The sequence below is a fragment of the Caretta caretta genome, chromosome 5 (genome assembly GCF_965140235.1).
Source record: "Caretta caretta isolate rCarCar2 chromosome 5, rCarCar1.hap1, whole genome shotgun sequence".
Taxonomy (NCBI): domain Eukaryota; kingdom Metazoa; phylum Chordata; order Testudines; family Cheloniidae; genus Caretta; species Caretta caretta.
This window is the reverse complement of record NC_134210.1, coordinates 32,536,208-32,563,652: the sequence shown is the minus strand read 5'-3', so window position 1 is coordinate 32,563,652 and position 27,445 is coordinate 32,536,208. Positions and strand designations below refer to the sequence as shown.

The window sequence follows — 27,445 nt, the reverse complement described above, 5'->3', positions numbered from 1 at the left end:
ATTTGTGAAGCAATTCATTCAGTTTTAGGTGATGATTTCAACATTGTTACTAGTGCCATAGTGGTGATGTGACATAGGTAACAGAAATGTATGAAACTGATGTACCCATAATTCCCTGAGCTGTTCCTATAATATCTACAAATTTACCTGCTGAGGATTCTCCTTCAGTCTAATTAACACCCAAACATCTAGGGCAACAATCTGTTCTGGGTTATTAAACATACTAGCAGTCTGTTTGGTGATCACAGTCTATTCTTGCTCTGCATGGGCACATGGATCCACTCTTACCTATAAATTAGCAAGATTAGGGCCTTAGTCATTTGTTTAGGAGTTTTCTAAAAGGTGGAATACACATTAAAATGAAAAATATTACAAAAAGAGCATACAGATTCTTGTCACTTATAGCAGTTTTGACCTTTAAGACATATTATGTCTTGATCCTAAAAGATGCAGCACTGATGCAACAAAGCACCTAAGCACACTGTAGCTCACGAAAGCTCATGATCAAATAAATTGGTTAGTCTCTAAGGTGCCACAAGTACTCCTTTTCTTTTTGCTTAAGATTAAGAACACGAGTAGTCCCATTGACTTCACAAACATGTTTAAGTGCTTTGTTGAATCAGGAGCCAGAATGTTCAGCCCTTTACTGGATCGAGCCATATATTTCATACCAAACAGGAGTTAGGTTGTTTTTAGATTATCATCATTGACGGCTTTAGACATGGTAAGCGTCACAACCCCCTTCTCGCTAAACTCGTGAATCAGGTTTTCTCACCCTGACCTGGCTGACAAATCAAGGCTGAAAAGGAGGAATGACTGTGAAAACAATCTAACTAACAGGAAATGATTAGCTAAAAGAAGCTCCTAGAACACATTAATGCAGTTTCAAATATCTTCATCTGAACCTCTGAATATTGCTCTAACAATGATATTTGCTTCAAGCACAAGAATGTTGCACTGTACCTGGATAATCCTCCGAGACATGTACTGAATAGGATATGCTGAAAGAAACAGAAAAAGAAAGAAACAAGGGTGTTAATAACAGTAACAGTTAGCATAAGAATTTTTCTACTTCTGTATTATCTGTTTATTTATAGATTTCTGACAGCTTCTAAGACAGGAGGCAACAGCTACTTTGACAGCTTTTGAAGTGCTTAGCTAAAAAAATGTAATGCCCCATTTCAAAGGTTTACTTCTGCTAAACCAGCTCAGGTCTAAATTAAACTGTCTTAAAAATATCATGATTTCATTACAAAGTGTTCTCTCTACAGTAATATTTCACTGCCTCCATTGAGCCTACTATGTTTTATTTGTTTAAATGTATACATATGTCCCAATCCTACAATTAGTTCCATGTGGGCATAACACTGACTTCAGTGGAATTGTATAGGTGTAGAACAGGGGTCTCAAACACGCAGCCCGTGGGCCGCATGCGGCCCGCGGGGTTATTTTCTCTGGCCTGCCAGCTCCCCGCAGCCCCCGCAGCATTTACCTAGAGCGGCTCCAGCCCGGCATGCACCGGGGGCAGGGCAGGCTCCCTCCCTGCTTGTCCTGCCCCCGCGCCGCTCCGGGAAGTGGCCGGGACCTGGGGGAGGGGCACAGGGGTTTGTGTGTTGCCCTGGCCGCTCCTCCAGGTACCTTCCCCTCCCCCAGGTCCCGGCCACTTCCTGAAGAGGCGCGGGGACAGGGCAGGCAGGGAGGGAGCCTGCCCTGCCCCCGGTGCATGCCAGGCCAGAGCTTCGGGGGAGGTACCTGGAGGAGCGGCCAGGACAACACACAGACCCCTGTGCCCCGCCCTCCCCCAGGTCCCGGCCGCTTCCTGGAGTGGTGCGGGGGCAGTGCAGGCAGGGAGGGAGACTGCCCTGCCCCCCAGTGCACGCCAGTCCGGAGCTTCGGGGAAGGTACCTGGAGGGGTGGCCAGGGCAACACACAGACCCCTATACATAATATGTGTCTACCTGCATATCTAAATAATACATTCTGGTGTGTGCACAGTGCATGATGAGAAAAAAATATAGTTCTGGTCCTCCATAGGCAGAACTCCCAGTGGAATCAAGAGGTGATTCTACATGTACAGGGCTTTCAGGATCAGGTCCTTGGATTAAAAATATCCTCAGGCCAGATTCTGCAAACAACTACAACCAAGTTTAGGTCCTGATCCAAAGCCTGTTGAAGTCAATGGGAGCCTTGCAACTATGATTTTGTCCCAGTGGAGAGTGGGACAGAGGACAGATGTGTGCATAAACCATGAAAAAGAGAAAAAGAGGCAGAGATGCTTGGAAACCTTGAAGTAATGAAAAAGAAAAGAAAAGAAAAGAAAAGAAAAGAAAAGAAAAGAAAAGAGGGTTTTGTGTTCCTAAAATAGCCTGGAGTGGGAAAGGGGGACTCCTAGATAAAATCTGCACAAAATTCTGAAGTTTCCTCCATCTGAGAGAGTATAAGGAGAAAATCTAACTGCCAGACTAAAATTAAATGATGAGCTGTCACACGGAAAAAGCAGTTTAAAGAGGCAGATGTGTTCACAAGGTTAAAAATAAATAAATGCTTAAAAACGTAAGGGACGTTTATTTGGAGTAAAAAATAAAGTCTGCATTTTTTATGAGAAACACTGCCAATCTAGTCTAAAGTCTAAAATTTAGTAGGAAATCTGTCTGTTTCCTATAGATTTCTTACTTCTGATGTTGAACCCTCCCCACCAAAATTTAATTAAATTCACTGCAAATAGTGGTTTCCCCCTTTTAATTAAATATTCTCTGAGCATGCAGGGGAATTTGTGCTGCCCTTCTGGAAGGGCATACTAATGGGGTGCTTCCCATGTATGCTGCAGCACTCAGAGGCACTGTGCCATACGTAGCTCCCACTGGGGCAGTTTGCCTCCACATCGGCCTTTACTTTGCTCTGCCTATCATGCACAATTGAGCCCGTAGTTAGGGAACAACAAAGTTGTTCATTTGAACCTGTGGCGAGAAGTAGCAAAATGCTTACACTTGTAATCATATATAAGTTACGTTCAGCTTCCGGAAAAATGTTTAAAAAACTGAATTTGTTTTCAGTGCCAAAACATCTCTCTCATTTCTATGCATGAAAAGCTACATTATTTTTAATGCATTAACGGCAAGCTACTTCCTACTGATGGTACACCTGCTATATTTTAATTGAACCCTTAAAGCAATTAAAGACTTGACCAATCTCCCTTAAAGAGCTTCAGATTGGCAACACTACTCAAACAATCTCCAACTGATTTCAAAGGCAGTTTGGGCCAAGAGAGAACCAAAAGATTGTGGAGTTAAATCTGAGCACCTTAATGGCCATTAACGTTAAAGAACATTGTGGATGTTTAGCACCCCACAGGACTAAAACTTTAGAGAGCAAAAAAGCTTCCGTACTTTATTTTGTCAGTGCTCAGAGAGAGGCAATTGAAATTAATTTAAGCCTGGTCTACACACAGTATTACTATTTCAGTTAGGCAGTGCACCGGTGAGCTTCCTGGAGCTGAGGGAGGTACTCGGAGGAATGCAAAGGAAGAAGTACTGACAGAGGAATGCAGGGGAAGAAGTCGGCCTGTCCCTCCCTAGCCCAGCCAGGAACAGATCAGACCCACCTCCAGGAAGGAGCTCCACAGCTGCTGCCGCTCTGAAGGCAGACCAGAAGTGAGGGTGGCAATCTCACAATCCCCCTACAACAGCTTTGTGATTCCCCACAACCCCTTTTGAGTCAGGACCCCTAGAGTTACAACACCCTGAAATTTCAGATGTCAACATCTGAAACCGTGAAATTGACTAATTTTAAAATCCCATGACCGTGAAATTGACCAAAATGGATCATAAATTTGATAGTTTGGCTACTTATACCAATATAGCTTATTCCCCTTCTCATATAGGAATAAGAAAATTTATACTGATATAATTTCATCCGCGTTAGGAAGGTTGCACCCCTAGACAATAACAGCATAGTTAAAGTGGTACAAGTTTTAGGTGGTGGCATGGGCTTAGTGAGGATGCTATCTCAGCATCATTTTTTAGCTTATTCCAGTGACAGACAGCAGCTCCTTTGAAGAAGACATCCTAAAGCAAATACATTCCTTGACCTTGAAGCTCTGAACAACCTTTATAATAGAAATATTATTACAAAACATTTGTTACTTTGCAGACAACATTAAGGGAGCATATGAGAAGTTAGAGCAAGACGTCATGTTTCACTGCTTACAATATTTTAAAGTAAACTTCTTATTGCTTAAAATAAATATCCACATTTATAGCTGCAGCCCCAGTTTAATGATAATTTTATGCAGGGTACGCTTCATGCAAATGGTTTTAAGTGTACATTGTACTAGTTCTCCATTTACAGAGATTATCCTGAAAATCCTTATGTGTATTTGACGGGAGTTCATAAACTGGATTTGGGTGCACATTTGTAATAGACTCTATGTTTGCCACCAAAGATTTTTAAAAGTAGTTATTTTTATGATTAATTGACTATTTTTATATACAGCCTCATCTGTGATTTGGCATTACTGTATTTTTTTAAGTTGGTTGAAAGGTTTGTGGGTACAAAGGTATGGATTTTATTTCGTTTTCATGTAGTATGTATATAGAACTGAATTTCACAGACAGATACCATATCTGTGCGTGTATATATAAAATTAGATTATGGCCCACTGAAGAAAAGGCTTCCAAATATAACAAATCTGACAATACATTGATGTCTCAGAACGCTGTCCCAAGGGGCTTAGGGTTCAATCCAGTGTTTATTGAAGGCAATGCACAGGCTACCATTGCCATCAATATGAATGCTAGATTAGACTCTTAGCAAACACATTCAATCTCTTTCACTTGATAATTATATGGAAAGAAAAAGATGACAGGTTTATACTAATTTGATTAGAAGCAGCTCATTCCTGACCCACAACTGTGATGCAGTACCAAAATCACACCTGCAAACTGTGGCCCCAGTCTTTCAAAGAAGTATGCCCAGGTGTACTGCTACTCCTGTGTGGAGTCCACTGGCTACATAGGATCAGGCCTATGACAGTAAAACCTTTAAACAATACTCCTCTGCATAGACAACACCAGTGAAAATAATGCTCAAGTAGCAAAACCGTCTACTGAAGCACAACAGCTAAACAACAAGAAAAATTAGTTAACAGTTGTTGCATTTTTGAACTTTAAGATTTCAAGTCATTAGAGTTTTACATGGATTAAAAACAAATAAAAGGGAAAACAAACCACAGCAATGTTCTCACAGGGGGTTGGACTAGATGACCTTCTGGGGTCCCTTCCAACCCTTATATTCTATGATTCTATGATTCTAATGTTAAGTGTCTGATTTAAACCTGCAAAAACAAATACATTTGGGTTTACAGCTATATATCAACTCTCAACATCTCATCCTGTGTCTAAATATTGATGAGATGAGATGATATGTCTGGGGCGAGAAAGCAGAAGGAGACTCCGCTGGTTGGAAGGCATGAGATGCGCTGTCCTGAGGTTGGGAGTTCCACGACCACCACTCCCAAGAGGAGAAGGCGGGTGGTGGTGGTCGGGGACTCGCTCCTCCGGGGGACTGAGTCATCTATCTGCCGCCCTGACCGGGAAAACCGAGAAGTCTGCTGCTTGCCGGGGGCTAAGATTCGCGATGTGACGGAGAGACTGCCGAGACTCATCAAGCCCTCGGATCGCTACCCCTTCCTGCTTCTCCACGTGGGCACCAATGATACTGCCAAGAATGACCTTGAGCGGATCACTGCGGACTATGTGGCTCTAGGAAGAAGGATAAAGGAGTTGGAGGTCCAAGTGGTGTTCTCGTCCATCCTCCCCGTGGAAGGAAAAGGCCTAGGTAGGGAGCGTCGAATCGTGGAAGTCAACGAATGGCTACGCAGGTGGTGTCGGAGAGAAGGCTTTGGATTCTTCGACCATGGGATGGTGTTCCAAGAAGGAGTGCTAGGCAGAGACGGGCTCCACTTAACGAAGAGAGGGAAGAGCATCTTCGCGAGCAGGCTGGCTAACCTAGTGAGGAGGGCTTTAAACTAGGTTCACCGGGGGAAGGAGACCAAAGCCCTGAGGTAAGTGGGAAAGCGGGATACCGGGAGGAAGCACAGGCAGGAATGTCTGTGAGGGGAGGGCTCCTGCCTCATACTGGGAATGAGGGGCGATCAACAGGTTATCTCAAGTGCTTATATACAAATGCACAAAGCCTTGGAAACAAGCAGGGAGAACTGGAGGTCCTGGTGATGTCAAGGAACTATGACGTGATTGGAATAACAGAGACTTGGTGGGATAACTCACATGACTGGAGTACTGTCATGGATGGTTATAAACTGTTCAGGAAGGACAGGCAGGGCAGAAAAGGTGGGGGCGTAGCACTGTATGTAAGGGAGCAGTATGACTGCTCAGAGCTCCGGTACGAAACTGCAGAAAAACCTGAGTGTCTCTGGATTAAGTTTAGAAGTGTGTGCAACAAGAGTGATGTAGTGGTGGGAGTCTGCTATAGACCACCGGACCAGGGAGATGAGGTAGATGAGGCTTTCTTCCGGCAGCTCACGGAAGCTACTGGATCGCATGCCCTGATTCTCATGGGTGACTTTAATTTTCCTGATATCTGCTGGGAGAGCAATACAGCGGTGCATAGACAATCCAGGAAGTTTTTGGAAAGCGTAGGGGACAATTTCCTGGCGCAAGTGCTCGAGGAGCCAACTAGGGGGGGCGCTTTTCTTGACCTGCTGCTCACAAACCGGGTAGAATTAGTGGGGGAAGCAAAAGTGGATGGGAATCTGGGAGGCAGTGACCATGAGTTGGTTGAGTTCAGGATCCTGACACAGGGAAGAAAGGTAAGCAGCACGATACGGACCCTGGACTTCAGGAAAGCAGACTTCGACTCCCTCAGGGAACGGATGGCCAGGATCCCCTGAGGGACTAACTTGAAGGGGAAAGGAGTCCAGGAGAGCTGGCTGTATTTCAAGGAATCCCTGTTGAGGTTACAGGGACAAACCATCCCGATGAGTCGAAAGAATAGTAAATATGGCAGGCGACCAGCTTGGCTTAATGGTGAAATCTTAGCGGATCTTAAACATAAAAAAGAAGCTTACAAGAAGTGGAAGGTTGGACATATGACCAGGGAAGAGTATAAAAATATTGCTAGGGCATGTAGGAATGTTATCAGGAGGGCCAAATCGCACCTGGAGCTGCAGCTAGCCAGAGATGTTAAGAGTAACAAGAAGGGTTTCTTCAGGTATGTTGGCAACAAGAAGAAAGCCAAGGAATGTGTGGGCCCCTTACTGAATGAGGGAGGCAAACTAGTGACAGAGGATGTGGAAAAAGCTAATGTACTCAATGCTTTTTTTGCCTCTGTTTTCACTAACAAGGTCAGCTCCCGGACTGCTACGCTGGGCATCACAAAATGGGGAAGAGATGGCCAGCCCTCTGTGGAGATAGAGGTGGTTAGGGACTTTTTAGAAAAGCTGGACGTGCACAAGTCCATGGGGCCGGACGAGTTGCATCCGAGAGTGCTGAAGGAACTGGCGGCTGTGATTGCAGAGCCATTGGCCATTATCTTTGAAAACTCGTGGCGAACCGGGGAAGTCCCGGATGACTGGAAAAAGGCTAATGTAGTGCCAATCTTTAAAAAAGGGAAGAAGGAGGATCCTGGGAACTACAGGCCAGTCAGCCTCACTTCAGTCCCTGGAAAAATCATGGAGCAGGTCCTCAAAGAATCAATCCTGAAGCACTTGCATGAAAGGAAAGTGATCAGGAACAGCCAGCATGGATTCACCAAGGGAAGGTCATGCCTGACTAATCTAATCGCCTTCTATGATGAGATTACTGGTTCTGTGGATGAAGGGAAAGCAGTGGATGTATTGTTTCTTGACTTTAGCAAAGCTTTTGACACGGTCTCCCACAGTATTCTTGTCAGTAAGTTAAGGAAGTATGGGCTGGATGAATGCACTACAAGGTGGGTAGAAAGCTGGCTAGATTGTCGGGCTCAACGGGTAGTGATCAATGGCTCCATGTCTAGTTGGCAGCCGGTGTCAAGTGGAGTGCTCCAAGGGTCGGTCCTGGGGCCGGTTTTGTTCAATATCTTCATAAATGATCTGGAGGATGGTGTGGATTGCACTCTCAGCAAATTTGCGGATGATACTAAACTGGGAGGAGTGGTAGATACGCTGGAGGGGAGGGATAGGATACAGAAGGACCTAGACAAATTGGAGGATTGGGCCAAAAGAAATCTGATGAGGTTCAATAAGGATAAGTGCAGGGTCCTGCACTTAGGACGGAAGAACCCAATGCACAGCTACAGACTAGGGACCGAATGGCTAGGCAGCAGTTCTGCGGAAAAGGACCTAGGGGTGACAGTGGACGAGAAGCTGGATATGAGTCAGCAGTGTGCCCTTGTTGCCAAGAAGGCCAATGGCATTTTGGGATGTATAAGTAGGGGCATAGCGAGCAGATCGAGGGACGTGATCGTTCCCCTCTATTCAACATTGGTGAGGCCTCATCTGGAGTACTGTGTCCAGTTTTGGGCCCCACACTTCAAGAAGGATGTGGATAAATTGGAGAGAGTCCAGCGAAGGGCAACAAAAATGATTAGGGGTCTGGAACACATGAGTTATGAGGAGAGGCTGAGGGAGCTGGGATTGTTTAGCCTGCAGAAGAGAAGAATGAGGGGGGATTTGATAGCTGTTTTCAACTACCTGAAAGGGGGTTCCAAAGAGGATGGCTCTAGACTGTTCTCAATGGTATCAGATGACAGAACGAGGAGTAATGGTCTCAAGCTGCAGTGGGGGAGGTTTAGATTGGATATTAGGAAAAACTTTTTCACTATGAGGGTGGTGAAACACTGGAATGCGTTACCTAGGGAGGTGGTAGAATCTCCTTCCTTAGAGGTTTTTAAGGTCAGGCTTGACAAAGCCCTGGCTGGGATGATTTAACTGGGAATTGGTCCTGCTTTGAGCAGGGGGTTGGACTAGATGACCTTCTGGGGTCCCTTCCAACCCTTATATTCTATGATTCTATGATTCTATGATTCTATATTGCAGGTTTTATGTACAGTTTGAAAAATCATAGGTTTGTCTTAGAGCCACACCAGTTACGCTCCTAAAGTGCCACAATCCTGAAAATACTTTGCACATATGTAGTCCATCAAGTTCACACTAACCCAGCGCTAGCCCACCTGTAGGTTTCTCCTTCATGAAGCCCTTTAAACTGGGTTTCCAGCTGTATGGCACAGCAGGAATGGTAGAAAGCAGATGAAGCTCTCATGAGAACTAGGCCTAAGAATACTTGTAACATAGTTTAATCAGATTTGCTGCATACTTTCAAGCAAACGGACTTTACTGGGACTTTTTCCAAAGTGAGATACTCATCTAAGTTTCCAACCCAGCTCTAACTCAATCCCTTTGCCCTTGAGTACCATCTTCTATCATTCAATTTCAGACCACAGACATCCACATTTCCCTCAAAAATCTCTGCATACCAGTTCGAGAACTATAAACTTACCAATTACTTACAGACTGGAGATCCAAACCTGCCTCACCATTGTGGCATGGATCATGTATCTCAACATATGGGCCATACATAATACTGTGCCCGATCCACCGCCCTGTTCTAATTAGCCTCTCAATTTTAGTTAGAGATCCCATGCCTCTGACCTAGTCTGAGATCAATCTTTATCATCTTCTTCCTGTACTCATGGGTGGCAGGCCAACCCTTTGCATTTTTTGTAATACAGGCTTATGGCTGACAGAAAATGGAAGTGCGGGTGCAGATAATATCATTACACAACTAAAGCACTTGCTATTGTCATAAATATACTGAAGAAAGAAAACGTAAGTTTCTCTCTTGTAACAGCTCTGAAGGTCTCCTGCCGATATGCATTGGAGGGGCAGGGTTAAGAGAAGAGAGTGAAGACTGGTTTTCAATCTTAACTGAGCATTTCTACAGTTTCTGACACCTAGAAATTTGGAGTTACAGAATTCTAATGAAGCTCTTTTTGCTTAAGACACATTCACAACCTTAGATCCATCCTCATCAAAGAATAAATGTTAGAGATGAAAAAAGACTTATTAGGTCATCTAGTCCATGCAGGAAGACTCAATAGAATGAGTTAAGGACAGATTTACAACCTCAAATACATCAATAAGACTACACTGAGGGCTTACGTTAAAAAAAATTGGAGTGCCAAAAGGATCCATGGTGTAACTTCACTGAAGTCCACAGAATTACAAAAGGGACCACTTTGGACCAAAGTGTCTAATTAATTACCTATTCATGACTTTTGAAAAGATAACATTATTTAGAACAGACACTTTTACTCTGTATTTTGGAAGTAAGATACATATTTTAGTTTCTACAAATTACATGTGGTGGAGAGAAGGAACAGGAACAAGCATCCAATTCTGCTCTCACATAAATGTAAACCTGGTGTAATTTCATTGACATCAATGAAAGTATGGTGGAATTATTTTGGTGTATCTGAGATTAGAATTTGGTCATGAACTATCACAAGTAGCAATAGTATTCATCTTAATTATCTTCATGTACTGTACAACTGTTTAACAACATTTCATGAATGTCACTGAATTATACTATGTTGTTGTAGCCGTGTTCATCCAAGGATATTAGAGAAACAAAATGGGTGAGGTAATATCTTTTAGGAGACCAACTTCTGTGGTGAGAGAGACAAGCTTTTGAGCTACACAGAGCTTTTCCTCAGGTCTGGGAAAGGTACTCTGCATCTCACAGCTAAATACAAGGTGGAACAGATTGTTTTAGCATAGAAATAGTCTAAGGGACCATTCAAGGTGGAGTGGCCCGTTAACATCTCTGCCGTCATAGGACAAAAAAGGAGGTGGGGGATTAGTGTTGTGCCAGTTTCCAGGACACACCTGCTCTAAGTGGCACCAGACCCTGCTAGAACAACACACGTAAAACCTGCAGACATATCTCCACTGCAACAATGTACTGCAACACCCCCCAAACACACCGGTCAAGATCCATGGATCCTACATATGCTTATCACAACATGTGATATCATCCAGTGCACTCAACAATTATGTGGTATAATTAACAACTATGTGGGTGAAACCAGACAATGACTACGCTCTCAAATGAACTCACACAGGAAAACGATAGAAGACAAAAACATCCTAATTTGAAAGTGAACGCTTTTCACAAAGCTGTTGGATCATATTAAAGAAGTTCTGTATTAAAATCACAAATGAGTTTGATTCCCCATAGTTTAAATTCCAGGGTATTACTAATTAAGAGGTCTCTTGGTTTTTGGTACTGTTTCTCTCCCTCTATGTGTGAAACTTGCAAGCTGCTAATTGTGTTAGTACATTCTAAGACAGAGTCTGTTCTCAAAGCAATTCACAGAGAGAGAGACTCAAAGCAATACTCTAACAACAGAAACAACACCCAGAGACTCCCCGCCCTTTTGTTGTATTAACAATTGTGATTAAAATAGAGATAGAGGATGTATGTGGATGGATGCTTGGTGTGGATAATAACTGAATGATCAGGGAGGTGCCAGCCTAAGAATCCAGTGTCCATCGGCTGAAGAAGGCGTCAAGTGGAAAGAACCAGAGGACCCCCCCTCCCCCGGAGGACAGACTGGAATCCACCCAACAGCCTCAAGAATGGGAGAACCAAAGAACAAGATAACATCTTGGAGCCGTCAGGAATGTGCTATCTGCTGATTGATTCAGCAATGGCATGATGAAGCAATTCCCATAGAATGGCATAGGAAGAAATTCCTATAAAAATAGACTCTAAAAAGTGAGAACTTTGGGGTCTGATTCTGCAAACCAACTTCCAGGAGCATCAGATGAGCATCTGACAAGGCCCTGCTCCCTCCTCATGTCCAGGCCACCTGGCCAGTGGCTTGGCATGAGCAACTCTAAGGCTGGTAACTATGATAACAACCTTGCAGAACCTGTGTGTGTGTGTGTGTTTGTATGAATGAATGTGTGAATAAATATGAGATTGAATGGAATGTTATAACTAGAACTAACTGCTTACTATGATTCTTTCTGTATTCACAATAAATGTGGTATTTTGCCTTTTTCCCTTTAATAAGATCCTGCTGGTTTTTATTTTATTGGTACAACAAAGCAATCACTTTATATCTGACCTATCAGTCCTCGTCTTCTAAGGAAACCTGCACAACCCTTTCAAACGATGAGCCTGGGAGCTTAAATTCATTACTCTGCTAGACACTAAAAATCATGGCCCGAACAGAGATACTGGATTTATGGCTTATTACAACAATCAGCAACTCACTAATCCCCTGACCCTTTTTTGTCCTGTGACTGTAGATGTGTTGGGGCCACTCCACCTTAAATGGTCCCTTATAATACATGCTCACTACCTATGCTAAACAATCTGTTCCACCTAGCATTTAGCGGTGACACTCAAAATACCTTTCCCAGACCTGAAAAAAAAGCTCTGTATAGCTTGAAAGCTTGTCTCTCTCACACAGGCTTTGTCAATTTATTATACTGACGATGACTCCATTCCAATTTTCACCTCTTTGCTCTCTCTGTCTCAAGAAGGCACCCAAATCCTCTACAAAATTCTGATCTTCAGCTTTTCTCTCTAACTTCATCCACATCATAATAAGGCCCCTTTTGCCCCACCAAGAATTACAATTTGGTCAGGACTCACCAAGCCAACTCCTTCCCACTTTTCACACATCACCTATGCATCTGGCTCAGCTCCATAACTCAGATTCATTTTGGTTCCATATCTGTTCCATCTTGGACATTCTTTCTTGGCCTGAAAACCTCCACATCTCTGGTTACTGGCCCAGATTGACAACTGACAACTGGGTAGTAAGTCACGTGAGGAACAAACGCAGAAAAGTAATGACTATTTCCAAAAGAAGAAAAGTTGGACTAACTCGAAGAGGGAGTCTCAGCTCACCCTTCTGTAATGCTTAATCTTTGGCATAAGTGTTCCATATATATTCTTGGGGGGGAAGAGCGGGAAGTGATACCAATTTTAAGGTGCTAGTCACCTGGAAAATGGTCAGTTTTCCCAAGAGTAGGTGATTTTTCTCTTCATTTGGAATACACAGTGGAAAATTTTTTAAAGTATAATCGACATAGTTTTAGTCTTAAGCACTTCATTAAGAAGAGTAATATGTCAATTCAAAATTAATAGTTAAAATATTCTGTTTACAGAAGGCTTCAGTTTCATGTCTCTCTTAATTTGCTTGTTAATAAATGTGGCATGCATGCCATGCAAATGAGAGCAGAATAGACCCTGCAGCCATATGCAGGTTACCTTATAAGGACAAAAGACCTCTTTTACTACTTATTGAACTTTGCCATCAGGCAGACCCTACCAAAATGCCACTTTGGAGACAAATATTTGATCTCATAATGAACACAGTGCAGACAAAATGGCTGCCTGGTTACAGAGATAAGTCATTTAAAAACAAGTAGAGCACTAAAATATTGCTTAAAGTTAAAATGTCACAACACCTCAACTCAATGGCTGTGCTTTGTGAAGGTCTTCCAGTGTTGAAAAATCTCACAATTATACTTGTAAGTGAATGCTAAATATTTTGAGTAAAATAATTTAAGAATGATGATCAAGCAAAATATTACTTACTAGAGCCACACTTTGTGACACCAAGCTCTGTACTAACTTCTTAGACAGCTCTGTGAAAGACCTCTTCTAAATTATAGCCTCCTTGCTATTCTGGATCTCTTAAATGAATGCAGCATATTTTGAGGTGAACTGCTAAAGACTACATTTCAGCCCAGTTTTCAGGGTTATATAAATATAGGATGATGGCAGCATCATAGGACTTTTATGAAGTAAATGTTTTATGAAATATTGCTAGTATTTAGTTTACAGTATCTCTAGCCAAACGTACTAACTCCCCAATATAATCTTTAATGGACTGGAAATCATATTAGCATGGAAAGCAATCAGGACTTAAGTTTACCAGCTGAAAAGATCAGCAAATACTACTAGTCATTCATTCATGACATCTTTACAGGAAAGCAGCACAATATTAGGTGGTAAAATATATACAGGACAAAAATCAGTTTCAGTTACGTAAAATGACTGCCACAAAAGTACATACCTACATGCACATACTATATTCCCTCTGAAGCATCTGGCACCAGCCATTGTCAGAAGACACTATACTGGGCTAGATGGACCATTGGTCTTACCCTTTATGGCTGTTCTTATGTTATGTTAAACACTGTTCTTATGTTATGATAAACATTTACTTCATAGGTTTCAGAGTAACAGCCGTGTTAGTCTGTATTCGCAAAAAGAAAAGGAGTACTTGTGGCACCTTAGAGACTAACCAATTTATTTGAGCATGAGCTTTCGTGAGCTACAGCTCACTTCATCGGATGCATACCGTGGATGCATACGGTATGCATCCGATGAAGTGAGCTGTAGCTCACGAAAGCTCATGCTCAAATAAATTGGTTAGTCTCTAAGGTGCCACAAGTACTCCTTTTCTATTTACTTCATAATAATTCTATGATGCCGCCATCATCCTATATTTATATAGCCCTGAGAATTGGGTTGCAGTGTAGACCTTAGCAGTTCATCTCAAAATGTGGAATACAAATACAAAATGAATTAAATTATACCAGTTAGAAAATCTCATGGTGTTTACTGAAGAACATCATGTGACATGACTTAATTCTGAAAATAAAAGTTTGCATCAAGGCTTTTTCAAACAAAAATAAAATATATAGATTTTTTTAAAGTTCAGTCTTCCACATGAATCAAAACATTATTTTTAAAGAGGATTTTTTTTCCCTGCGGAGGATTAAAATTAAATATAATTAAAAAGTAAAAATGACTTATAAATGAATCATTTCTTTCATTTTATTTACTTATTTAGGCAAACCGTTAAGCTAAACGATTCCCCAAATGATAATATTAACAATAATAAATAATAAAATAATAATAATAAAGGTAATAAGATACAAATCAATTACTGAAACAAGCTTCATTAAATTTCTCGCTATTGAGAACTATGGGAAGGTATGGAAAAGGGGAGTATTAAATGACTGCAACAAGAGTGTTTTAATTATTTAAAATATTTGTTCTTTTACTTTTTGATGGTTTGAGCCAAAGCCCACTGAAAACAGTGGTAGTCTTTAGTGCTTAACAAAAGATTATAGACTAACAACAGAGAGGAGACAACTACTGATGCCTAACACACTCCTGCTTTCTGTTTTGTTCTGTGAATAAATAAATATTTAACCTCTCTGGTAAAACTTCCAAGAACTATTCCAGGTAGTCTTTACGCAGACACCAGCCCAGTAGTAATGACTTATATCAGCTCATACATCTATATAATCTTCCACACTCAGCATTAAAACAAAGATCATGAATATGTAGGTAGCTCAACTTCTTTAACATTGTATGAAAATGGTTTTTGTGTCCCTGCATCTTGTCCTCAGAAATACAGACCCCCTAACATCACACTTGGACAAATGTATTCGTTCAATAAATGTTAACATCTCTTGTGATCCAACACTTGATGAGCGAGGATCAATCATTATTTTTGCAGAAAGAATTAGCAAGGTATGCTGCTAGCCACTTGAAATGTGTACACCACACTGTCTCGTATCCTCAGTAAACTCCTAATCTCCTTAAACCTCACTTGCCAATGTCACAATAGCATCATAAATTATTCTGAGTAATCTCTTCCTCTGATAATACAGGTGTTGGAGAATGTACATGTGATCATCTGTTCCAGACAAATACATCATTTCTTTCTCATGACAAATTAAAACCATTAAAAAAAGATACAAGCATTGTCATTTATTGAAAATATTACTCCTTTCATTTCCTGCAGTAACTCAAGGGAAACAGAGATGCTGAGTCAAACGTACTGTAAGTTTGCATTTGTCACTAAGAATAATTTATATCACTGGCCCTTTCACACACCCCAACTGCATCTGAATCAAGTGGTGAAAGCTATTCAGAAAACAGTGCTTGATTTAGCCTGTTATGCAAATAAAAGGAATACAAAATGCTGCAGCTCAACCATTTCCCTTTTGCAGAGTTTCCATTGCATAAGCATGGCAATTCAACTTCTAGTAAACATACACAGCTTCTAGGTCTCAGTTGCTCCTAGTCATCTGACAGGAACACTGGATGAGGGTATTTCTAAAATATAAATAATAAAAATTAATGAAATAACTAAATCTGGGAGAATTGAAAAACTGTCCAAATATTTTATTTGAATTACATAATTATTACATATAGAGAACTACATTAAAAGAACTCTATTAAAGTTACAAAGTCAAATATTCAAACATTAGGAAATGCCAGACTTACAGTTGCCTGGGCAAATTTAATTCACCCTCCCCCCTTATGTGTATGCATTATGAAACAGTCAAACTATATAATAACATAATTTTTCCACAGGATCCCTGCCCCACTCAGAGCACAGAATGATTAGTGTTCACTTAAAGAGCAGTTATTCAATATTTTGTTTTCTCATTGTACAAAATGTGGCTACATGTCTTATTTACTGCATACTTTCCAAACCCCATTCAGAACAGAGAATTATCAGTTTCTTGATAGACTTTTTTTATGGCGCTCATCACTATAATATCAGAGTATTTTACAAACATTGATGGATTTATTTTCATAACACCCCTGTGTTATGAAAATAAATCCATAACACCCCTGCACTACTGTCAGAGGGACCAGGTCATCCCGTAGTGCTCAGCTAGTGCACGGGACTGCCCATCCTGCAAGTTCCCCAAGTGCTCCAGGAGATGAGGGAAGCCTTGACCCCCATTACTTTTGCTTTTATCTTGAGCGGGTCCTATGGGAGTGTGCTCCTGGTCCATCCCTAATCCTTTGCCTGCTGGAGCTTGTCTTTGGGCCCCAGTTCCATGAGCATCCCCAACATGCCACCTGAATCTGCTGAATGCCATCGAGCCAGTCCATCTCCAAACCTTGCCTCGAGCATATCTGTATACATTCGTGCTCCTTACCAATCACTTCTTTGCCCTCATGTCCCTCCGCAACACCAACTGGTGGGACCTGTTGCCATCTATGGGGTGGGGGAGCCCCGGTAGGCCAGTCTGTACTCCACTCTTCTTCCATGGCCCGCTGGGGAGATTAACTGGCAGATCCTCCCTGGAGCTGTGAGCAATGAGCATGTATTTGGCACAGTTCACAGAATCCCCTGACACCTGTCTTTTCTGTGGGCGAGAGGGAGACCCTGGAGCACATCTACACAGAATGCATCAGGCTGCAGCCCCTCTTCTGACTCCGCCATAATTTCTTACTGAGGCTCTAGCTGCACTTCTCCCCTCACTTGTTTATCCTAGCACATGGCCACATAAAGCATGAGACCTCCTCATCAACCTCCTCCTGAAGTTGACCAAGATGGCCATCCACCAAACCGGAAGGAGGAAGCTTGAAAGTGAGGTGCTCTGAAAAAGTGCGGCCTAGTTCCAGTTCCTGGTCTGATCACGTCTCTTGGCAGAGTTCCTCAGGGTAGTGTCCACTGAATCCTTAGACACCTTTGAGGAGCAATGGGTGCTGTTGGGAATTCTTTGCTCAGCGTCCCCATCTGTATCCCTGATTTTCAACTTTTGCCCTTCAATCCCATCCCTGTTTTTTTAATTTGTTGTCTCTCATATTAATTTGCTGCCTGGGTTCAGTGGCTCCTGCCCCTTGGTTGAGGATGCGTGACTTTAAATTTGAGCAGGCCTTGGCCCACTCATCCCAGTATCTACAATAAACACACCTTCCAACTTCTGCAACAAATTAGGTACAGTTCTACAGGTAACAGGCTCCTTCACCACAAAACTCTGATTCATTCCCAGAGCAGGCCCTAACCTATGCAATGAATGAGGCAGGGGACCTGTGGAGAAAGTAGTATGTGATCATATAATTAAAGAATGTAAGACTGTATCATAATGCATATCACAAGAGGGCTGAATTAAGGTTGCACAGACAACTTTAATTGTGGCATTTCCCATTGTCTGAGAGCTTGACTTTGTAACCTTAATAATATTGTTTTAACAACATTTTTGTGTGTAATTTCCTAGGTTTTTTTAAAACGTAACTGAAAAAAATAAAAAAGACAGAATTTCCATCATTTGGCAACATATTGGCACCAATATGGGTCATCAACAGGGTTGGAACCTTTAGATCCACCACCCAGACTTCTGCAACTTGAACTAACAAAGTAACTGACAGAGATAGTAGGGTGCCATCCTCTATGTGGAAAAGCACTAGAATAAAGACACACACTGTGTCACTGGGCTTTACAGATTTTTGCTGACAGCAGAGGAATGGTGAGACTTAGGAAACATGGGTTGCAGTCCAGGCTCTGGAAGGGGGTGTGCTCTAGTGGACACAGACTCTTCTTACCCTTTACCCAAGCTTGACCCCATCCTTTCAAACTTGTCCTTGTCCCAGTCTCTTTCCTTCTCCTTCTCTTTCCTTCTCCTGGATCCTTTTACCACTACCATTCTCTTTGCCTATCCTGTCCCAGTATTCACTTCTCAAGCTTCTTGCCCCAGCCTCAGTCGCGTTGTCCAGACAGTCCAAGTTCTCCTCATCCTGGCTCATAATCCAACCTGTGTACCTTCCCCACAGTGACCTCCAGTTACCCCCCTCACTCTGCCACCAAACATGTTCCCACTGGCTCTCAGTTCCAATCTCCCACACTGGGATCTTCGTCCAATATCAGTGTCTTTCTATCCTCTTACCCCCACCAACTACTTGAGCCAGTTTATTTGCCCAACTAGGCCCACTTCTCCTCTCTTGCCACTGTTCCTTGTCAAGTCTGTCTCCCCTCACCTCTTTCCCCATGTCCTAATGGTTCTCATTTCCAGTCTTTCCCTTGCTCCTCAACGAATCTCAATCTCTCAGCCACCTACTGGCTCCTAATAATGTTCCACCCTATTTTCCTCCTCAGCTCCCAGATCCAGTTTCCTTGCCCAGCCAATCCTAGTCTCCCCCTCCCATCCCAACTTCCACTCCCTAGTTTCCCTCTCCCTTCCTGCTTGTTTCAAATCCCAGTGTTCCAACCCTACCCCCTTCCCCACAGGTTCAGCTTTTGTTCCTTTGCATTTGAATGGGGCATTTGAATACTTCTCTGTGGACAGAAGCCTCAAGGAACTTAGCTGCTAAAATCAAGGAAGTCTTTACCGAGCAGGCTTGAACTGCAATTTGTCAAAGACTTATAACTTGGACAAATTTGGGCTGATTTTCACAGGAATGGAAAAAGGCATATCCCTGGAAAAGGCACAACCCTAACACAAAGGCCAATAAATAAACCTATGTAGAAGAAACCATGGAGGCTATGTACTGTACAATCCCATTATGCCATAAAGCAATGGAGATGCTCCTTTTCCTTACATGACAAAGCATTTGGCTAAGGAGTCATGTTCTAATTCTCCTTCTGAGATCACTCTATAAATTCATTGGCATTTTGCTTATTTATCTAATGAGGTGTCTGACAGCCTCTGCTAGTATGGGTGTTGAAAAAAAAAATAAAAAATGAAACCTTTTGCTATTTACTCTCCAATCCTTCAGTATGTTGGACAATATCAGTATAATGGCATCAGTAATTTTACATTTCCCAGAAATCTAGTCCCCAATACTTCCAGATATTAGTGAACATAGCATATCTGTGGACTAAAGGCTATTTTTTTTCCTTTAGGTTAATATCTATGGCCTGTTAACTTCAATAGGAGCTGAATGAACACATTCAAGGACAGAATTTGGCCTTCAAACTATACATTTGGATATACATTTTTAACTGAGAAAAGAATTTTATTTTGGCCTTTTCTGTATTCAATATATCAATCATGTAGAGCCTGTTTTCTGTTAGGCATGTACAATTGCACACATATGTATGCATACACCAGATTTTTTCATGCAAATATGTGTGCATACAATTTGAATTCCTGCATACAACACATGGCCAATTACCCACCTAACTGCCCATGTGCACACACAGACTCCTGGCTTAGTAACCACATTTGGGACTGATACACATAAATTAGGCATGTGCAATCACATGTGCCTAGCTTTTAAAATTTGGTCGATAGTATGTATAAACAGTATGTTTTATAAAAGACCAAACCTGTGGCATTACAAACAACACACAAATGTTTTAAGCAGAAATTCTGCTTTCTCTCAGAATCACAGAGTAATTCATATCCGCTGTACAGTCTCATTTTTTAACTTTGCTCTTCATTGTGGCCATTGTGAGGAAAATTCCAGAATATTTTAATAGATGAATTTCCTTATGGCCCTTTTAAAGTCACAGGGTTAGTATGGTTTCAAGTATCAGGGGGTAGCTGTGTTAGTCTGTATCCACAAAAACAACAAGGAGTCCGGTGGCACCTTAAAGACTAACAGATTTATTTGAGCATAAGCTTTTGTGGGTTTTTCTAGGGTTAGTATGGAGTTTTTTTAGGGTTAGTATGGAGCACAGAAGCAAATTTTGTATGCTTTTTATTTCTTGGTAATGATGGATGCCTCTTCTGGACTCCAATGCCATATAGCATTGAGGACCAACTGTAACAGTAGACAGCCAATTAGAAATAAGTTTGTGGTATGGGGGACAAGAAAGGCCATGAAAATTTTTTGCAGGGAGGTGATAGCACCAGTCTGTAAGGTACATGTGATACAGCACCTTAAATGCTGTATTCAATTCTGGGCACTTTAGTATTAGAAATTGGAGGAAGCTCAGCCAACAACATCATAAATGATTGTTGGTCTGGAAGAACAGGCTAATGAGGAAAGTAACTAAATACGTGTAGAAACTAAATAGGTTCAGAAAACCAATTGGCTACAGCTTGGACAAGCAATGACCTGCTTAAGGGGGATGGGGAATATGATGAAAGTAACTGTAGGATATAAACATGAAAAAAGGATATATTTATAGATGGTCCAGGGGAGAAATAAGTAGCTATATTTGGGTGAAATTAAAAAAAATGTAATTATGCTGAATACCAGGAATATTTTTTTAATGGTGAGCCTCATTAAATGGTGAAGCAGTCTCCCAAAGGAAGTGGTAGAGACAGCTATATTCCCAGTTCTATCCCACTGAGATGGGGTATTCCCTTGGGCAAGGCTCTTAGTCCTATGTTTCAAAAGCATACGCTAACTTAGAGGTCTTCAACTGTAGGCTTAAATTTCAGAGATGCTGAACAACTGAAACTTCAGCAGAAGTCATTGGGGACTGTGGGTGCTCAACATCTCAGAAAATGAGTTCTGAGGGGTTAGCTTTTCAAAGGTATTTGGGCATCTAAAGTTGTAAACATATTTATTTCAATGAGAGTTAGGCACTTATCCTGCTTGAAAATCCTACTAAGCACCCATCTGCAACTTTAGGTGCCTAAATACTGAGGGCCAAATTGTCAAAGATATCATAAATTGGAATCCCACTGAAAATTAGGCCCACAGGAGACAACAATTATAGTTCATTCCATTTGGAAAGGTCACTCACCTTCCATCATCTGATAGTAGGGTTGCCAACTTTTTTTACGGCACAAAACCAAACGCTGCAGCCCCACCCTCTACCTCATCCCTTCCACAAGGACCCACCCCTTCTCTGAGGCCCCGTCCCTGCTCAGTCCAATCCCCCTCCCTCCATCGCTTGCTCTCCCCCATCCTCACTCACTTTCACCAGGCTGGGGCATGAGGTTGGGGTGCGGGAGTAGGGTGAGGGCTCTGGTTGGAGGTGCGGGCTCTGGGGTGGGGCCAGGGATGAGGAGTTTGGGATGTGGGAGAGGGCTCCAGGCTAGGGCAGGGGGTTACTGTGTGGGGGGAGAGGGGGAGTATGGGGTCTGGGAAGGGGGCGTGGACTCCGGGTGGGGCCAGAAATGAGGGGTTCAGGGTGCAGGAGAGGGCTCTCGGCTGGGGCATGGGGTTGGGGTGTGGGAGGAGTGAGGACTCCAGCTAGGGGGAAGGCTCTAGGGTGCGGCTGGAGATCAGGGGTTTGGGGAGTAGGAGAGGGCTCAGGGCTGGGGCAGGGAGTTGAGGGGTTCAGGGGGAGGGGTGTGGGGTCTCAGCGGTGCTTATCACGGCTCCCAGGAAGCGACTACCAGGTCCCTGTAGGCCCTAGGTGCAGGGCAACCAGGGAGGCTCCATGCACTGCCCTCGCGCCTGCAGGTGCTGCCCCCACAGCTCCCATGGGTCGCGGTTCCTGGCCAATGGGAGCTGCAGAGCCAGCACTAGGGGCAGAGGCACTGCGTGGAGCCTCCCTGGCCACCCATGCACCTAGGGGATGCAACAACTTGGTGGCCACTTCCGGGAGCCATGTGGAGCCAGGGCAGGCAGGGTGCCTACCTTAGCCATGGCCTCTGCTGCACCACTGACCAGATTTTAATGGCCCAGTCGGTGGTGCTGACCGGAGCCTCCATGGTCCCTTTTGAACCAGGCGTTCAAGTCGAAAACTGGACGCCTGATGGTGTCATTAAGCTCTAGGGAAGCGTTTTGCCTGGGGTAAAATGGAAAAGTAAAGCTGTGCTGCTTTTTGCACCAGGAAAATTAAGGGAGAAAATACCAAGTTATTTTCACTTTAGAATGTATATAGCAGAAGGTTTGAAAAATAAGCAATACTCTACTGCTTAAAAAGATACAATGATATATTAAAGTTGAGAAATATATTACAGTAGCATAGTTTCATAGAATCATAAAATCATAGAAATGTTGGACTGAAAGGGACCTCGAGAAGTCATCAAATCCAGCCCCCTGTTCTGTGGCAGGACCAAGTAAACCTAGACCAGGGGTCTCAAACATGCAGCCCGCGGAGTTGTTTGCTGTGGCCCGCCAAGCTCCCCACCCTCCCTGGAGTTATCCCCGTATCCCCACTCCTCTGCCTACCTCCAGGTGCTTCCCCCCGCCAAACAGCTGTTTGGTGGCACTTAGCGCTTTCCAGGAGGGAGGAAAGAGGAGCGGGGAGCTGTGCACTCAGGGAAGAAGGCAGAGAAGAGGTGGGGCAGAGGCGGGGATTTGGGGAAGGAGTTGGAATGGGGGCCTCATGGAAGGGGTGGAGTAGGGGCGGGGCCCGGGGTAGGGCTTTTGTATCTTTATATGAAAAGGTGTCAGTGATGCGGCCCTCGGGCCAATGTACTAGTCCTCATGTGGCCCTCGTGGTGATTTGAGTTTGAGATCCCTGACCTAGACCATCCCTGAGAGGTGTCTGTCCAACTTGTTTTTAAAAGCTTCCAAGGATGGAAACTTCATGACCTTCCATGAAAGCCTATTCAAGAGCTTAACTACCCTTACAGTTAGAAAGTTTTTCCTAATATCTAACCTCAATCTCCCTTGTTGCAGATTAAGCCCATTACTTCTTGTCCTACCTTCTGTGGATATGGAGAGCAATTGATCGCTGTCTTCTTTATAACAGCCCTTAACATACTGGAAGACTTAACAGGTTCCCCCTTCAGTCTTCTTTTCGCAAAACTAAATATGCCCAGCTTTTTTAAGCTTTCCTGATAGGTCAGATTTTCTAAAACTTTTATCATTTTTGTTGCTCTCCTCTGGACTCTTTCCAGTTTGTCCACATCTTTCCTAAATTGTGATGCCCAGAATTGGACACACTACTCCAGCAGAGGCCTCATTGGTGCTGAGTAGAATGGAACAGTTACCTCCTATGTCTCACATACAAACTCCTGTTAATAAACCCCAGAATCATATATGCCTTTTTTGCAGCTGCATCATACTGATGACTCATATTCAGTCTGTAGTCCACTATAACCCCCAGATTCTTCTCAGCAGTACTACTGCCTAGACAGTTATTCCCCATTTGTAATAGAGCATTTGATTTTTTTCTTAAGTGAAGTACTTTGCACTTGTCTTTATTGAATTTCATATTGTTAGATTCAGACCAATACTCTCATTTGTCAAGGTAAGTTTGAATTTTAAACTTGTCCTCCAAAGCTCTTGCAACCCCTCCCAGCTTGGTGTCATGGATATTTTATATCCATACTCTCTACTCCATTATCCAAGTCATTAATGAAAATATTGAGTAGTACCAGACACAGCACTGACCCCTGCAGGACCCACCAGATATGCTCTCCCAATTTGACAGCAAACCACTGATAACTACTCTTTTGAGTATGCTCTTTCAACTAGTTGTGCACCCACTTTATAGTAACTTCATCTTTCTCGACCACATTTCCCTAGTTTGTTTATGAGAATGTCAAGTAGGACTGTGTCAAAAGCCTTATTAAATCATGATATAACACCTACTGCTTCCCCCATTCATTGAGCCAGTAACCATGTCAAACAAGGAAATTGGGTTGGTTTGGCATGATTTGTTCTTGACACATCCATACTTACTATTCCTTATAACCTTATTACCCTCCAGGTGCTTACAAATTCATTGTTTAATAATTTGTTCCAGTATCTTCCAGGTACTGACATTAAGCTGACGGGGTCCTCCCTTTTCAAAGATAGGTACTGTGTTTGCAGTTCTCCACTCTTCTCTTTCATCCCCCAGGAATTCTCAAAGATAATTGCTAACAGCTCCGAGATTGCTTCAGCTAGTTCCTTAAGTACTCTAGGATGAATTTCATCAGGCCTTGCTGACTTGAATATATTTAACTTAGCTATATATTCCGTAACCTGCTCTTTCCATGTTTGGGCTCACATTCCTTCCCCCCATTGTTAATATTAATTATGTTGAGTACCTGGCCATCAATGACCTTTTTAGTGAAGACTCAAGCAAAACAGGCATTGAGCATCTCAGCTTTCTTGATATCATTAGTTCTCCTTCCCTGCTTAGTAGAGGACCTACACTTTCCTTCATATTTCTCTTGCTTCTAATGTACTTAAAGAACCTCTTCTTATTGCCTTTTATATCCCTTGACAGGTGTAACTCATTTTGTGCCTTAGCCTCTCTGATTTTGTCCCTACATGCTTTTACTGTTCTTTTTCACTCCATTTGACCATATTTCCACTTTTTGTAGAATTCCTTTTAGGTTTTCAGGTCATTAAAAAGCCCCTGATGGAGTCATATTGGCCTCTTACTATTCTTCCTATTTTTCCTTTGAACTAGAATAGTCTGCAGTTGTGCCTTTAATATTGTCTCCTTGAGCTTTCCTGAACTCCTTTTGTCCTCAGATTTTCTTCCCATGGAACCTTACCTACCAGTTGTCTGAGTTTTTTAAAGTCTGCTTTTTTGAAGTCCATTATCCTTATTCTGCTGCTCCCACTCTTTCCTTTCCTTAGAATCATGAAATCTGTTGTTTCATGATCACTGTCACCCACATTGCCTTTCACTTTAACATTCACTACCAACTCCTCCATGTTAGTTAGAATCAAGTCTAAAATGGCTGTCCCCCTTGTTACTTTCTGGAACAAAAAGCTGTCCCCAATACTTGCCAATAACTTATTGGAAATCTTGTGTTTTGTCATCTTACTTTCCCAACAGATGTCTGGGTAGTTACAGTTCCCCATTACTACCCTGTCCTGTGTTTTGGATATTTCTGTTATTTGTTTTAGAAATGCCTTATCCACCTCCTCTTCCTGATTTAGTGGTCTACAGTAGATCCCCACCATGACATCACCTCTATTTTTAACTATTTTATCTTTACCCAGAGATTCTCAGCTGGCCTTCTTCCCACCTTCTTCTGGATCTCAGAACAAGTGTATATATCCTTTATATATAATGCAACCCCTCCTCCCTTTTTCCCTTTTTTGTGATGTACTAAGCAACACATTCAATAAGCGTCAATATTTTTCTGGAGATATTTTTAACAATTATTCTACACCAAGCAGAACACTTCCTGGGGGATGCTGTGGGCCCTCAACTACTATTTACATGAGTGGGAATTTAGGGAGCTTAGCACCTGGCAGGATCAAGGTCTAAATGCTTAAATGAAAACACAGCCTAAATGGAGCAATCATGGAACAGCTTTAAATGATAACACAATTTACCATACAAGTTAGCAACATCAAACCTAATAAAAAAAATTACAGGGAGGATTTTCAAAAGAGTCCAGACTTGGCCTAATTCTGCTCCCATTTTAGTCAATGGCAAAACTCCCATTGACTTCAATGGGAGCAGAGTTAAGTCCATACTAAGTGCTCTGAAAAATCCCATCTTAATCTTTTACTGGTTTTTATAATTGCTAAATAGCTTATGCAGACCTACACACACCGTACCTGAGAACATCACAGATATTAATGAATGTACCCACACAACACTTCTGTGAAATAGTAAGCAATTATTATCTCCATTTTACAGATGGGGAATAGAAGCATAGAAATTAAACTATCTGCCCTAGGTCATACAGGAAGGCTGTGGCAGAGACAGAAACAGAACTCAGATCTCTATGATCGTTAGCTCTAAGACCACCCTTTCTCCTGTAAAGATTTCTATGGCTGCAGAAACTTGCATGAATTTGTTTATAACTATTTCAGCCAGAAAGGTAATATCCAATATCAGTAAAACAACATAACACCCTCAGATGCAGGAAGCTATAAATGTTACTGAATCTAGTGGTTTTCTTGTAAGTGTGGTGCAACATAATGGAATCATGGCTAATATGGAGAAAATTACTTTGTTTCCAATTCTGAGATGCAAAAATCTGGCATTGTAGCTTCCAAGATAACAAAGTGGAATCATTTTGATTCAGACAATTGTTACATGTTTATAATATATTTAAGATTTCTGCTTTTGTCTTTGGAACTTCCTTTTCATATTTATGACTGAAACTTTATCCCAACCAAAGAGTCCATTTCATCTCAGTGAGAATGCCTAATGAACCCAGGTGACTATTTGATTGCCATTGGTTCCCATCTCAAGAGAATTCTGCTTCATTGAGTCCACACCAGATAAAATGACTACAAATAGAATTAGAGGGATAATAATTGGTTTGCGTTTTACAGGACTGGTCACACTCCTGTTGTTCTATCATTGCCATTACTCTTTTATCATGCAGTTCATTCTCATTTTATTACCATTATTGGGAGCCAAGGGCTGTGGATGTTATAAACAGGCATTAATTACAAGACTGCAGTCACACAGGAGGTCTCTCTACTTGCATAATGACAGGTTTCAGAGTAGCAGCCGTGTTAGTCTGTATCCACAAAATTTGTTAGTCTCTAAGGTGCCACAAGTACTCCTTTTCTCTCTACTTGAGTATCCTGGTTTAGTCATAGTCTCAGAGACTCTATTATAACTGATGGTTTTGAAATGCAATATACATATAATAGATAGATACACACTGGTACAGAAGAGAAAAAACAAAATTGGGTGGAAAAAGCTATATCAATTGAAGTATATAACTTAGTGTTAAACAAGCTGTGTGCGTGTGTGTGTGTGTCTTTTTTTTTAAGTGAAATGTGACTTAGTTTAAGTGTATTTTAAGGGGGAAAGTATTTACTGTAAATGTAGCAATTCACTGTAAATGTGCCTAATGAAGCAGGCAAATTCAGGCAATCAACAATTCACATACACAATGTAT

General features: G+C 42.1%; 1 protein-coding gene across 1 annotated transcript in view; it reads right to left on the bottom strand.

Moving 5' to 3' along the window:
• Positions 1-27,445, bottom strand: part of PARP8 (poly(ADP-ribose) polymerase family member 8) — a 156,206-nt gene that overhangs the window by 82,561 nt on the left and 46,200 nt on the right. The window contains exon 3 of the mRNA XM_048849355.2: positions 964-1,001. Within this exon, the coding sequence (XP_048705312.1) occupies positions 964-1,001 (38 nt within the window). The remainder of the gene's footprint in view (positions 1-963; positions 1,002-27,445) is intronic.